This window comes from Aptenodytes forsteri, unplaced genomic scaffold, assembly GCF_000699145.1.
Source record: "Aptenodytes forsteri isolate BGI_AS27 unplaced genomic scaffold, ASM69914v1 Scaffold387, whole genome shotgun sequence".
NCBI classification, from domain to species: Eukaryota; Metazoa; Chordata; class Aves; order Sphenisciformes; family Spheniscidae; genus Aptenodytes; species Aptenodytes forsteri.
Window position 1 is genome coordinate 1404921 of NW_008795368.1, and position 16225 is coordinate 1421145.

Consider the following 16225-nt stretch of genomic DNA (forward strand, 5'->3'; position numbering starts at 1 on the left):
GGAACACCTCTCCTATGAAGAAAGGCTGAGAGAGTTGGGGTTGTTCAGCCTGGAGAAGAGAAGGCTTTGGGGAGACCTTATTGCAGCCTATCAGTACTTAAAGGGGGCTTATAAGAAAGCTGGGGACAGACTTTTTAGTAGGGCCTGTAGTGATAGGACAAGGGGTAATGGTGTTTTAAACTAGGAGGGTACATTCAGACTAGATATAAGGAAGAATTTTTTTTACGAGGAGGGTGGTGCAGCACTGGAACAGGTTGCCCAGAGAGGTGGTGGATGCCCCACCCCTGGAAACATTCAAGGTCAGGTTGGACGAGGCTCTCAGCAACCTGATCTAGTTGAAGATGTCCCTGCCCATGGTAGGAGGGTTGGCCTAGACGACCTTTAAAGGTCCCTTCCAACCCAAACCATTCCATGATTCTATGATTATTTGGGTTATTAGAAGGTTATGCAAATGGTTAAAACTAAAGTTAAAAGGCAATTATTAGAGCTAAGTATCCAGACAAACATTAAGTTTCTGCTTTTCAGAACTGCCTGAAGTCTAAGCTTTTACCTGGTTTTACTAATTTTTCCATCCTTATAACGTAAATAACAGACTCTGAAACCACGTTAATACATATAAACTGAATGCTACAAGGAGTTGGTTTTCTTTTACGTCATTCTAACAGTAATTCCAATAGATAGGTAGTAGTTACCTGACGTATTAACAGTTCCAGTGATTTTATGACTTGCCTGTTCAAATTTGTATAGATTAGTAGGAAAAAAATTGTTTTAGGTATACATCCTACAATTGTGTTTACATTCTCTATTATCCATAACCTGCAACTTTCAGCAGAAAATGAAAATCACCCATCTGAGAAAAACCTGCAGGATCTCTGGTATATGGACTACAGACAGACAAAAGAGACTTCCTATAATCCCATCTGTCTCTTACATCTAAAATGACTTTTATGTCATAGTGGGGCCAATGGTCAGCTGAAATTATCAAGGCAATTGCTTAAAGGAAATGCATCAAACAAATGCCAAACGTCACACCGAAGAGCCAAAATAGCTTTTCTTTTTGTACTGCCTTCAGCAGACGAGGAAGGAAAATAATTCTCAGCCCTCAACATGGCTTCTGGGAACAAGGCTCTGGGGAAGTTGAGAACCACTTTTGAAATTTTCTTTGCATATTTATGACTGCTTTATTTAAAGTCAAATTTCCCCTACTCAGGGAAGCTGGGGGCTATGGTAAACAAACCCCACATTTGAATCACAGGAGCACATACAGAAACTAAAAAGTTCAGTGATGAGACACTCAAAGAGCTCTGTGAAGAGTTATCCCAGCTGGACCTGACTGACTCCTGAAGAGAGTGTTTTGTGTGATGACACTCTGCCTCTCAGCACCCAAGTTCCAGAATGATAAATGGCATAGCTCCTGTGCCAGATAGAGCCAAGACATCTTGTCTGTTGGGTTGTATCTACAGTAAAGACCTTTCCAGAACAAGAGCACAGAATTAGAAGGCAGTTTTGCCACAAGCTTGTTCTTCAGGATTCTATTCTGATTTGGTAAAATTAATTTGGTCACCTCTCCTGCACTCAAGTGAATTCCCCATAATAAGAAAACAGTGCAGAGAAAGCAGAGCCAAGACTGCTTTCAGGGACCTCAGAACCTGCTGGACTTACCAGCTTGGGCTTCATGCTATGCAAAGGCAGCAGATCTGCTTCCAGGCTTCAAACAACTATGGAAGTGGCAACACGGCAAGCAGATTGCTTGCACACTTTAAGGGTAAAAGTCAGAGGAAAGCAAGATTAACCAAGACTTTTATATCTATTCTCTTACACATGCTAAATCTTTTTTTCTCCCTTACCATGCCCAAAACTCTTCTTATGTTCAGTAAGCTGTGACTATCGGTAATTTCCTGCCACCTGAGGAAAGGTACCATGTAAATTATACCATTCTATTCATTCCTTGAAAGAAGGAATAAAGACACTGCAGCTATGGTAAAGCAATTTGCCAGCTGCCAGTTTTAAAAGATCCTCAATATATCCTTTGCAGTCTTTCAGAACAGTAAGCACAAGAAGATAATTTTATTTGCTAGAGGACTACTTAGAAACAGTCAAGAAAACTAATCTTGTTGAGACAGACCTTTGTATACATGCACATGCATATGTGTGTGTATATATATATGGAATTACTTTTAAGAAGATATTAAATTGAGAAGCTATCATAATAGAAAAAAAAGGCTTTTCCTCTCATCTTAGTTCCTTCTTAGCAAAAAGAAAAACAAAGCAAGAAAACGGAAAGAAGGATTATTAAGTAACAAACTCAGTATTCTGAAGTGATAAATCTATTATTTTATTTAAGACAGAAAAAAATGGGGATTTGTACATGCTGAAAGGAGCCTATTGACCTCGAGGAATATTGCTAGTAGAATTAAGCAGAATCAAGAACAAGCTTTGAAGCTTGTATTTTTAATATGGTCATTGCTAAATGTAATACAAAAAGGTGCACCATGCAGACATGGCCTTCTAAGACAGACATTTTAAACGCAGTTGATAACCAGAAAAGCATAAAGGGACATAAGGCCTGGAGCACTAGGAAATTAAAGTTACATATATTAAAACTGCCAGGCTATACACTGAGGCATCTCAGGAATTTCTGATACAAGGTGAAGTGGGAGAGAAGGAGGACTCGTAGTTCACAAACCAAATAAGAGAAAGCTCTGAGTGTATCAGTGGGTCACAGGATGACTGTGTGCTGCCAAAGTAATGTCCTGAATAAAGGCTTTCTTCGCATTACCATGAAAAGTATGTCCAGTAGATATGGAGAGGAATTAATGCTGCTTTTCAAACCTTAGGGTAGATCTCACCTGTGTTCTCTGAACAACCCTAATTACTCCAGGCCACCCAAAACCCATGCCTTCCCTCCTTCCTGACATTATTATTTTTAACTACAGCTTTCTTAACTCTATTTCCAATATTTAACCATATTCATGTAGACTGTACATTATATAATAATCTTCCGATTCTCTTATTGACTTCTGTGCAATATTCATTGATAATTGGTAAGAATATACAATATTATCAGGTATTGATTTACAGTGCTGCTATATCCTATTTGACTTTATCTGCTCCTTGTTGTGTTCCTTAGTGACTTGCAACTCCGTTTCACTATATAAAAATAACAGAAGGCTAGATTACAAAATCAAGCCAGATTTGGGGCCATTTATCCTAAAACTATTTAATGTTTTTTCAGTTAGGCATTGATGCACTAAAAACCCCAACATTCCAAGCTTTCAGCACCCTCTACAGGCTAACTGTTTTGATGCAGCCAAACATGTAACAGTAAAACTGCTGTCATTTATGATAATCACAACAGCAGACTTTAATGATCATGGCATTTTGAGAAAAAACAGGTAAACATGTAATTGCAGGCCACAAGGAATTAATTTCACTAACAGAAGAGGATATAAGTACCCAGTGATTATGAGAGCCTCTTGAAGCAGCACCCAGAATCACTATTTTTATCCAGTCATGTCAGCTAAATTCTTATAAAAGTCAACTCCCATATTCTTTTCAACGCGATCTGCTCTTTGTGGTTCTCATTAAGAAAAGGTTTCATGCCATCAGCTGCTCAGAAATCAAACAGAACATTTAGCTTACCATCCCTGTTGGACAGCAAACATACGAGGCCGTTAAGGCATGTGTCAGTCACTTCAGCGATGTTAGTTGCGCATCTGCCTATAGCCTGAATTGTAGCTGCAGCAAACTGTTTATCTTGGCTTTTCACGTAAGTCTAAGGAAACAGGATTTTCATTAGTCAATACATAAGTCTTGTCAACCAAAGACCATATTATCCTCATAAGACAGACATACTGTATAATAAATTCAATCTATAAAGCTACATTTCACATTAGAAGTCACACTTTTTTCACCTCATTGTCACTTTTAGAACACATTTTCTTGCTGGCTTTCATCACCCATGGCCATGCAAACCTCTGATTTCCAGAAAGCTTGGGGCAGGGGGCAATTACCCAAAAACAGCAATTAGTTTGTGTGCAAGGTTGGAGGAGTTGATGAGCTCTCTCTTCAGACAGGTTTCAGTTCATTTAACCAGGAGCATCTGTGAAACTATGAATAACCTACCTGCCTGAGAACCAGTACCTTTCAGAGAAATCCAGCCAGAGAACTGAAGCAGTGAAAATAGATGTCATAAGCAAAGAGGAAAGAAAGAAGGACAGACACTGTTTCACAATACAGGCCAAACATCTTGCTGATACATATACAGATATTGGAGATAATACTATTTCATCAAATGACTTACAGAAATGAGGTTTGGCAATAAATGATAATGGCCAAATATTGCTAAAATTAAGACGCTATCATCTAGTGACTTACAGTGTCAGTCAGGTTCATAGAATTTGTTTTAAAGAATTTGGAATGATTGAGTTTCGCATCTCTTTTTTTTTTTTTTTGGTAGCTGGAAAGAGTGAGAAACAAAACATTGAACTCCTTTCCACATATAAAAAGCTTCATTATCCGTTATGATATGAGAGAGTTTCATATCCATTCTGAGAACACTTTATCGTGGAAAAGACTTTAACGTGAAAAATTTAAGACTAAAAATCTAGATGAAACATCCAATAATGGCAATTGGCCGACAGAGAGCGTTTCATATAAAAAGAATACACTTTTGCACAAACCTGAAATTCTCGAAGCAGAGTTGATATGTTGGCTTCATTTGCTAAATTCGTCAAGACTTCAAGCTACAAGAAGAAAAACAGATATTTTATCAAAAGCTAAAATAAAATATTATAAACAGTACTACATATACACTATACTTTTATTGTATATAAATAAAAGATAATACTACTAAAAATACCACTTAGAATTCAATAGAGTATACCAGATTTCAGTATAAACTGGTAGCAGCATTGCACTCAGGAGGAATATTCTCCTTGCAAGTACACGCAAGGTTTTCAAAGCAGGACTGTAGGGTTCAGTGATGCATTTTCTACGAGCTCTAGCTTTAGTGTTGCATTGCATATCAAATAGGCTTGAAATACTTCTGGCACCATGGTTTCCAATGTTATACAACAGGCCTTAGCGTATAAGAACCATGTGACACTGTAAGAAGAAATAATGGAAATCACAACTGCAGCTGGGGAGAAATAAAGTGTCCATTATATTCAGATGAACTGCAAGACCTTTAAACTCAGGAAACAAACAGTTGCATCTACGAGACTCCTCAGATCTTAATCAACATCAACATCATCAGACCCTGAAAGGCCTCTTCTTTGCTCCTGGTGAACAAGGGCACGATATACAACACTTGGCATATATTGTTCAGATGCTATGCTTCCAGGTTGTTTTAGCTTTGAAGAAGAAAGAATTCCAATACAATCTGAATGAGGTAAACTGAAGAAAAAGACAACTCCGTCTCTGTAAAGGGAAGTCATGCCTCAGGAATCTGTTGGTATTTTTTGAGTTGGATGCACACAGACGATGACATTTAATTGATACAGTCCACCTGTACTTCAGAAGCAATTTGATATGACCTGTCACCAAAGGCTCTTAAAGATACCTATCTAGCATAGGATACAAAGCAAGTTGATAAATGAGACAGAGGAACAGGCAGGAAAAAAAAGAGACTATTTTACAGTACAGGAAGACTATCAATGGAATCCTACATGTATCTTTGTTGGTCTTTTCCTTTTCAACATATTTATATATGAACTATGAAAGTAATGAGAAAACAGGTGACAAAGTTTTCAGCTGATGCTACAGTTTTCAGAGAAATGAAGACAAAGGCTAAGAAAAGCTGCATAAAAACTTAAAACATTAGGTGACTGGTTGATAAAATGGCAAAAAAAATTCACCACAGATAAATGTGATGTTCATAATTGGGGGAAAAACCTTAACTTTACAGAGAATGATAGGCTCTGAGCTGATTACTACTAATTATAACTGAGAATTTGTGGTTAAAATAGATAACCCCATGAAAATATAAGCTCAATGCTAAGCAGTGATCAAAAAAGCAAACGTTGGGAAAGAAACAGAGAACAAAAGAGAAGTCTAAACAGTGCAGCAGATGAATTCCAGGGTGCTCCTACATCTTAAATACTGCCATAGGTCTCATCCTCCTACCTCAAAGCAGATAGGATGGAACTATGGGAGTAGGGAGTGGAGCAAAGCACAAGATTTTCTTATGTATGTAACAGTGTAGGTTGTCCCAAATTTTTCAGCCACCAATAAAGAACTGAGACAATGAAAGGAAAAAACACAATTTCTACTCCTCTACCTCTTCAACATTGTATATCAATTAATATGGGAATTTAAATATCTCAACTTTCAATTACTTCAGGAGTGACTTTTCCTGGATAACACTAAGTCTTACTAGTATTCCCAACAGTTTTCATAATCATTAAATGTGGGGTAGATCTTTTTGCCTCCAACTGCCTCAAATTTACTTAATGTTGGACTAATAAAAATATGACGGGTTGGGCATAGCCATCTTGGACTGCACCACTCTGCACATGTAATGAGGGTGCAACATGGATGTAAAATGAAAATAAGAAAAAAATAACATTTAAGAAACCTGTGCCTTCCACTCCTAAACACAAGTGCCTATGACAATCTAAAGCAAAACAAGAGGAAAGGCACATAATAGTAGACAATTTTTTAGTTATTGTTTTGTCAAGGATTTCACGTCCATTAAAGACTAAGAATAGAGAAAACAAGATGACGACAGCCTAAAACATGCATTGACATGTGGTCTTGAGGAAAGCATAAAGTGCTTCTCATGTCAAATGCTGACTTGAAAGAGAATTTGGGACTCTTAACACTGTCCCATTTTGTTCAGGGAAACAGATTTAAACTCTTTTTAAGATAACAGGATCAAAGACTGTGTGATTTCATTTCTCTTCATTTGAGAAGATTCTTCCTCCATGAAAACAGTCAAACTCTAAACGTTTGAATGGCTGATTAGATAAAAATAGTAGTGCTCTGTACCACTACAAGGTACCAAAAGCTGTAGTGGAAAACATAGCCCATATGCCATCTGCAACATGGTAACAAGAGAACTTTCAGATAGCCTGACAAGCCTGAAGGACTCTTGTGGACTTAACTAAAAGCCACAACTCTACACTTCTTAGTGAAAGAAAAGGAACAGCACAGAATGATGTATGTCATATCAGTGCAAGAAAATTTTACCTTCCTGTTGCAAACAGATTTGTCCAGTAATATATAGAAGAATTTGCTTTTAAACTCACCTTCAGTGTTTTGATCATTGTTGGATCAGTTGATCTAACATAGAAACTCTTCAGATAAGGTTCGAACATGCCCTGAAAAGCAGAACATATTTAAGTAGCTCGCCTGTGTTTCAGGCGTGTTTCATCACATTTCAAAATGTGATTTAGAAAATTCTAAATATGGTATACCTTTCTCTGAATTGACATAGTGGCAATATTTTGCAGAACAATATATTGCACCTCCCTAGAATTTGAAAAGAAAAACAAGAGTTATTCTGCACAATTACAGATACATAGAATAACGCAACATGGCAAAGAAAGTCCAATTCTATTTGAATCCAAAGTTACTTATACATTTGACTTGGCACAAACATGGAAGGAAAAAGCTTATTGCTAACTGCTACAAGTTCATCATCTGCTTCAGAGGAAGATGCAAGATGAAACCAGGCTCTCATTTTTAAAAACTTCAATATGCAAAAAAAATCACTAACACCCATGCAATGGTGCAATGCTTCTTGTAGGCCTTGGGTCTTTGTTTAAACCAAAAATTCGTTTAAAACATCACTATTCTGGCATGTCCGGAAATAGCTCACAAAACCTTACATTTTGTCCACCATCTTAAAACTTAAATATTTTAGGATGACGCAGCTGAGAACAAAAACACATGGGCTTTATCTGTAGAGTGGAAATGACTGCATTAGTTACAAGAACAGCTAATCCTTGCTAGAAAGAATTGCTATGACTTTTTTGGTCTCAAAAAAATTTCCTAATAATTCTCAAAAAGGGCTAGGGTCTCCTGTGACTTAAGAGCATACACCAGTAGGCATATGCATCTATCAAAAAGCAGCACTTTAACATAATAGACTTTGTCAAGATACAGACAACACAAAAATATTAAACATATTCAGAGGATATTCTCATCATTAATGTATTACTTTAAAAGCCTCAGCAGGAGTGAGCAAAAAGAAATCTGGGTACTAGTCTAAAGCTTTTAAACTACAAAGTTTCTGCCACCAATTGCTTAAAAACTAAGTAATAATTTATACGCAATTTTTCTGAACCACGAGTGCTCAAATTCTTTCATGATGCAAATCACATCCTAATGGAGGAATCATCACATCCATTACCTCCTCTTATTCAAAACTGTCTAATAGCCCTGTGGTAATTACAGCTGTTGCTTGCTAAGTAAAGTAATAACAGAGAAGTACTTAATATCTTTTAAACCTATTTTTATGTAATTCTTACATAGGTACATGGAAATAGTCAGCTGCACATGATGAACGAAGACTGGAAATTGCTATGAAATGCTGTTCCAGGCACTCTCACCCTAACTAGATTATAGCGTATTTGACATTAATTTAAAGGCCATAGGCACGTAACTCCAAGTGCAAACAGCAAAAGCTTATTTCAAAGTGGCTCTAATAGCAGAAGTGTTTCACACAGACTGGTAACAGAGAAAAGACAAGCCATTCAACATAGAAAAATCAGAAGACTAGTGCCATTTTAGGCACTACTGAAGTACAGGAAAGATGTGACTTCTCTTTTGATGAAATTTGAGTATAAATGAGCAATAAACAACATGCAAAAATAATCCTTTCAACCTGTGAGTATGAGTTTAGTTCTATACATTACCTGTACATATGCCCAACTGCTTAAGCCATTTTACTTATCTTTGTATAAAGAGAATGGGAAGCATACTGTACTATAAAGCCAAACACAAATATAACAGTGATTCATTTTTATCAGAAATAAAAGCATGAATACTCTACCAAGCCCAATTTTACTTCTTTACTAACTTTTAAATGATAGAGACATTAGCCATGGGTGAGCTGCAGAGGTTTACAGAGAAAGAGCTCTATGGTGACCGGGCTTACAAAAGTTAAAGCCCATCTAAGACGAGTAATCTTGTCAGACACAGCAAAAAGGATTTTTTAGGTTTACAGAGAAAGAGCTCTATGGTGACCGGGCTTACAAAAGTTAAAGCCCATCTAAGACGAGTAATCTTGTCAGACACAACAAAAAGGATTTTTTTTTTTTTTAAGCTTTCTGTCTGTTTGATGTGACCAACTTTAAAAAATAAATCATTTTCACAGCAAAGTTCTAGCCAAAAATACCATGTTTAGTTAGAAAATTATTCTGAAAAAACATCTTAATATTCTGTCTCCTATCACCCCTTTAAGGCTTTTCATACAGATACATGGAAGTTCAAAATCTAAAAACTGAGGGGGAAAAAACCACTTTTATGCAGCATATTGTCATAACATGCTAAAACTATCAAACACAAAGAAAAAAAGAATATTATCAATCTTATGAAACATGTGGCCAGTAAGACCCTTCATAGGAAAGTAGACAAGGTCACATTGAAGATGATAAAGTCAAAATTAGATGTCCTGAATGAAATATAAACTTGTTCTTTAAAAACAGTTCAAGGATTAAGGAAACATAGGGGATTCAGCAGCATCAAGTGGTATTTTAATAACATGTTTCTTAGTTTCTCTGTCAGCAGTAAGTCTTCAATATAAAATGCAGGAAAAGAAAACACAAATCTGAAGACTTCTTTAGTGCCTAGCAAGACCGTAAGGAACTCCAATATAATTAAATTTCCAATAACTTCCCATAATTAAAACAATCAAGAAACTAAGCAAACTAGTTAGTACTGCCTCTATTTGTATGCTAACTAGGCAGCCGTGATTCTTCTCAGAATGAAAGTCATAATGAAGAATGAAACACGATACTAAATGATCACTGGATGTAATACTGAAAATGATGGAATTACTTTTAATGATCCTCATTTATTGAGTAAAAATTAATATTACAGGACAATTTTAAAATGAAATTCTAATAGAGCAATAGTTATATGCTTATAACTATGGCTAAACAATTACGTACTAAAAACTCTCACAAAAAAGTAGACATAGCAATGTAAAGTACAGACTTGACCTACCTATTACTACGGAGTAAACGCACCAGTGACTTAGAAACAATACCAGCTTCGGATTTTGGTGCCAAATGCCAGTAAAGCTGTGCAACTGCCATTACGACCTAAAAGAAGAACATTCAGAACAGCATGTTAACTTCAAATCATCATACATATCTATCACATTTGCTTCAGACCTGCAGAACTACCAACTCACTTCAGGTGAGCAAAATGCATACCCACATTCTTCAAAATCAGCAAAGCAGGTTGGGGGAAAAACATCAGAAGAAAGATATTTTTATTTCTAAAATCAAAGCTAATTAAGTACCTCCTCCCTCCCAGTATTTATTGTATACTACAATATATAGAAAGACAGAGGAAGAGAGACGAAGAGAGAAGAAGTGTAGGTAATTCAAATTGTAAACATACTGATATCATCCTTAATAAGTCAGTATTGCTAACATTAGCTGTACAAATTAATGAGGAAATACTGTTTAAAACTTCTGCAAATTTTGTGCTTTTTTTTCTATTAAATACAGGTTCAGTATTACCTATTATTCAGTTTCCACTGAAAATCTTTCATTCCATTATTCTATTATGCAATTTATAAAATTACAGCTGCCTTTACTGGCAACTTCTAAAGTCTCAAACCCAACAGAAAGTAAAAACCACAGGGTTGTATATCAACATCCTGGCTAGCAAAAAGCAGAAGACTGAGATATAAGCAACTTAAAAATCATACTTCTAAACCACCTAAAACCCCTACTTCTTTCCCCCCCCCCCCAAGTTTTCTCATAAGGAAGAGACAAATGATGAACTTTATGCTAATGAATAAGTCATGTCATAACCTTCCCTACAATACTGTCATGGTCAACTTTCTGTTCAAAACGAAACAAATCAGAGAAAGGAGACTCCATGTAAAGCCATCATTATGACACTTGAGTTGGTATCTTAAATCTTAGTACCAATGAAACAAAAATTATTATTAAACAATAAAAAGTAGAGACAAATGATGAACTTTATGCTAATGAATAAGTCATGTCATAACCTTCCCTACAATACTGTCATGGTCAACTTTCTGTTCAAAACGAAACAAATCAGAGAAAGGAGACTCCATGTAAAGCCATCATTATGACACTTGAGTTGGTATCTTAAATCTTAGTACCAATGAAACAAAAATTATTATTAAACAATAAAAAGTGATTAAAAACATCTGAAAAGATTAAATAACTGGAAGATTTTTAGCAATATACTACAGGGATCTTTTATTACTGACAAAAAGTTAAGGTCAAAGAGGTCAACTAATTGAATTGCTGGTAAATTCTGTGAATGGTACAAAAATCCATGTAATACAAATTCAGAGAAGTGTGATTTCACTTGACAAATAGCACTTAAACATCTCAGTTAACTTTAACATCATAAATGTGAGAATCAATACCATATTTAATAGATAGAAAGAAATTATTTATGGCATGTGGAAGATAAGCAACTGAACCTGTTCTCAGTGCAGCGTGACGGCAAACATACCTAACATACTTGGTTTTTGCGTGAGATGAGGAAATATCATACAGACATTGAACAGTGATTTTAGCAAATGGCTGTGCTCTAACAGAATTATTATTGTAAAACTGTATTCAATTTGTTTCCAAAGTCTGCTGGCAGATTATAAGTGATTTTGAAAAGAGTTAGACATTAGTTGGAATCTAGAAATATGTTCCAGGGGAGAAACAAAAACCTGATCTGTTTAGCTTATCAAGAACAGGTTGGGAGGTGACTTAATCATGGTGCAGTAATTGTTTTTGCAATGATCTGAATATTCATTATCACTGGAATTCTTTTCCTGAAGATATCTAGTCTTGATTAACAGGACAAACCGAGGTTAGAAATAATAAAGTTCTGTGATCTGAGTAATGCCACAATGATTCACCATCAGCATGGCTTTTTCCAGTTCTAAAAATTTACCTGCATCTTAAAATCTCATGGAAATACTGCAGAGCATACTATACTCATGATGTCAAATCTATCCTGCAACCCTGCCAAGGCACCAACACTAAGAATCTGGCTTGGATTTAGGCATATAATTGTCTACTTTTAAAATGTGAGACTCAAAGGAAAGCACAACTTAATGAATCAGTAACAACTATGATTTTCTTTGTGAATCTGTACGACCAAAACTGACAGTTTATGCCATCCTAGTAGCTGAGAACTTAAACATTAAAAGCTAGCTATGGTATAGTCATCACACGCTACAGAAGTTGGATTCAAATGTTCTCATATTTTCTCTTTTGTTTGTCCTTAGTATTTGGAGCATATATCACATTCAGCTCAGGTGTTTCACCTAGAAGCTAAGTTAATTTCAAAAAAAGAAAGAACCATGGTACTTCTCCTATAAGTAACTAGAGAGTATTGTCACCACTTTTAAAGGGATGTAGATTTTACTTTTCAATCTTTTAAATTTTCTAGAAGCATAGCTATTTAGTAGTTTAACATTTTAAGCAAAAAGGAATTAGTCATACAGCAGCATTTCGGCTTTGAAGCAAGGGCTTTGTATTTCGTAACAGCAGCCTGTGATCTGGGTCCATAGTATAGGTGTTTTTCACTTTCCGATCCTTTTCTTTCTGTTCTTCATCAGATTCATAGAAATTATTTTCACTGTATTCTTCCACCACCTCATCATCCTACCAAAAGACAAAATGACAAAAACACACACAGAATATTTGAACCAACCGGTTTTATACATTAAGGCAGACAACACCACGATTTAATGCAAGATTCACACACTTTTTTAAAAATACCTATCGGCTCTTCTACCCCAGTTCGCTCAAAGCAGTAAATGTACCGACACAAAAAATAGCTTAACAATATATGCAAAATTTCCTTAGAAATAAGATGAATTGCTAAATGAAATATCTTCATTAATATTCTATAAACTAGATTAGGTATGAATATTAGTCGCAGTAAATGCCGACACAAAAAATAGCTTAACAATATATGCAAAATTTCCTTAGAAATAAGATGAATTGCTAAATGAAATATCTTTAATATTCTATAAACTAGATTAGGTATGATGATTAGTCTTTTTTGGACTGAAAGCCTATGATCCAAAATTGACATTTCTGAAAACCGTCAGTTTAAAATTCCCTCTTTTTTGAAAAGTTATTGCAAATCATATGAATTCTTCCTTCTCTAATATAATATATACAATATATAAATTATCTGTGAAATCTGTGAAAATAGCAAATCTCAAAAGAAGGGACAGGTTTTTTTCTTAAGAAATTACATGTGAAAAAGGTTATGTATGCTGAGCCAGGCCTTCTCTGATGAAGTACAAATACTTGAACTGTTTAAATAAAGTTACGAACCATCAGCATAATGTCACTTAAAAACCCACAACACACTAAAAGAATTCATTAAAGTTTGAGATATTAGTAAATTAGGCCTTTTAATCCTGAAGGCTAAATAAAAGAATATAAAATAATATATCTGATTATGTAAACATGATAAACTAAAACAAATCTTAAGATTTCTGATGTGGATCAAAAAACGGATAAAGAATAGATTTAAAGTGTTTCATTATGCTTATATTTAATTAGCATTAAAAAGTCCACAAACTTAAAGAAAAGTAAGATGGAAACCATCAGGGTTAGATTAAAACAGTATCAGATCCCAGGAGCTGTGGTCTAGATTACGAATACTGAGAGTACTCAACATTACAAAACTTTTTTTAAAAAATAAGCTACTGACTTCTGCAACTTGTTATATCCAAGTGAGTGTCCTTGCTCTCCTAAATTCTTCCATCTCACTTTGTCACCAGAACACCCAACTAAGACAAACAGCATTACTGTGGCTAGCTGGAGCTATTCACGTTACAATGGGCTGGCTGGTACCAGACACCAGCCGTACCAATAGCTCTGCTTGTCTTTCTCTCAAGTCTCTGTCCAACTATTTTAAGGAATATCCAACTCTACATAATGGTTTTAAGAGGATTATTTAAGTCATATACCCAATTGTTGACTTTTTTGAAAGACATAATTACTTCTGAGACAAATGTATCTTTTTAATTCTAGCTGGCAGTAGCAAAGCAATCAAAAGTGAATGGAAGAATAGCTAGAAATGAAGACTTATTTAATAGGTCTTCAGGAAACCAGGCAAGGCTAACTTCGAATCTTTGTTGCATGCTTGGTCAAAACTCAGGTGCAGTGAATCAGCCCATAAAAGTGTCTTCAGCAGAAGCAGAGGGGTAGGGGGAGGGAGGGAACAAGTGACAATAGATCAAATTTGTCATTTTATTCTATTTTTAATTACAATTTGCAAGGACACTGAAAATAAAACTTCCCTTCACATTTCTTATCATTTTTATTACTTGATGCCACCAGAACTCTCAGTGTTTTACAGAATCCCTAGCAAGCTCTTAGATTTCTTATGCAACAGGAACTGATTTGGTTTGTTTACTTCTCTGTCTATACTTCTGTCACCCTTCTAAACTAAAAACTCAGGATACTAAATAAAGAGTACTGGTAACAGAATTCCTCCCCTTGTCTACAGGACGGGCAACTTGAGAACAAAATTCCTGATCCCAGTGCATCTCAACCCTGCACTGAAGAAGCTTCCTCTAACAGAAGGAGAATAATTCAATCTTCATCGATTCAGTCTTCAGTATCCCTGCCTTGACTGCTAACAGGCATGCACATCAGTACTACTGAACTCAACGGGAATACAAAGTTGGAAATTGTATTTAACTCATTAATCACTGTTGTAAAGAAACAGCTTGAGCTCTCACATTTCTGACTTTTTTTTTATTACAGAATTGTTGGTTAGAAGCATACTTGGAGCAGAGTTCCAAATAATTATAAAGCAACTTATGCCTCTTAGGAAAACATGTTTAATTTAAATCCCGTTAGAGTCTTTATATTGAATCACTTTCTTCATACCCCTACAGCAGAAGTATTAACGTGGTCTTTTCTCATACTCATGTATTTTATTGCAATCTTAGAATATTCCTCTTCTCTCAAATCTGTTGAGATCTGGTATGAAATAATTATGTTCCAGACAAAGGATGATGATGACACACAGGGAAATAAGTTTAATGAACTGAAATTCATTAAAAACAAGTTCATGAAGTCCAAATCATTCAGAATTTGTAGTCACAAGGACCTTACTAAGACGAAGAGAATATGTAATACTGCAAAATTTGCACATTACCATGGAAAGGAAAGCAAAGTATTATGTGAAAGAGCCAGGAGACTGAAAGATAAAAACATGCAGGCTTCTTGGTGTGCAAGAATTGCTGTTTCAAATTCTATTAATCATCCCAGACACGGAGAGCAGTTACCAGGAAATGTGAAAACATTCAATCACTCACAACCCCTTAAGCCTCAACCTGAACTGCTGACTATACTCATTGCCAAAAAGAGAGAACTGTACATTTAGAATCATAGAATCGTTTAGGTTGGAAAAGATCTTTAAGATGATCAAGTCCAACCACTTACCTAACACTGCCATGTTCACTACTAAACCATGTCCCTAAGCGCCATGTCTAAAAGTCCTTTAAATACCTCCAGGAATGGTGACTCAACCACTTCCCTGGGCAGCCTGTTCCAATGCTTGACAACCCTGTCGGTGAAGAAATTTTCCTAATAACCAATCTAAACCACCCCGGTGCAACTTCAGGCCGTTTCTTCTTGTCCTATCACTTGACACCCACCTGACTTCAACCTTCTTTCAGGTAGTTGTAGAGAGCGATGAGGTCTCCCCTCAGCCTCCTTTTCTCCAGGCTAAACAACCCCAGTTCCCTCAGCCCCTCCTCATAAGACCTGCTCTCCAGACCCTTCACCAGCTTTGGTGCTCTTCTTTGGACACGCTCCAGCACCTCGACGTCCTTCTTGTAGTGAGGGGCCCAAAACTGAACACAGTATTCGAGGTGCGGCCTCACCAGTGCCGAGTAACAGGGGCACAATCACTTCCCTACTCCTGCTGGCCACACTAGTTCTGATACAGGCCAGGATGCCATTGGCCTTCTTGGCCACCTGGGCACACTCATGTTCAGCCGGCTGTCAAGCAGCACCCCCAGGTCCTTTTC

The 16225-nt window shown here is 36.2% G+C and overlaps 1 protein-coding gene across 1 annotated transcript in view; it reads right to left on the reverse strand.

The window, feature by feature from the left end:
* The window catches only part of AP3B1 (adaptor related protein complex 3 beta 1 subunit), a 169033-nt gene that overhangs the window by 88203 nt on the left and 64605 nt on the right, over positions 1-16225 (reverse strand). Inside the window, exons 8-13 of the mRNA XM_009280300.2 lie at positions 12663-12824; positions 10174-10271; positions 7419-7473; positions 7251-7322; positions 4683-4745; positions 3643-3775 (exon numbers count right to left, since the gene is read on the reverse strand). Of these exons, the coding sequence (XP_009278575.1) occupies positions 3643-3775; positions 4683-4745; positions 7251-7322; positions 7419-7473; positions 10174-10271; positions 12663-12824 (583 nt within the window). The remainder of the gene's footprint in view (positions 1-3642; positions 3776-4682; positions 4746-7250; positions 7323-7418; positions 7474-10173; positions 10272-12662; positions 12825-16225) is intronic.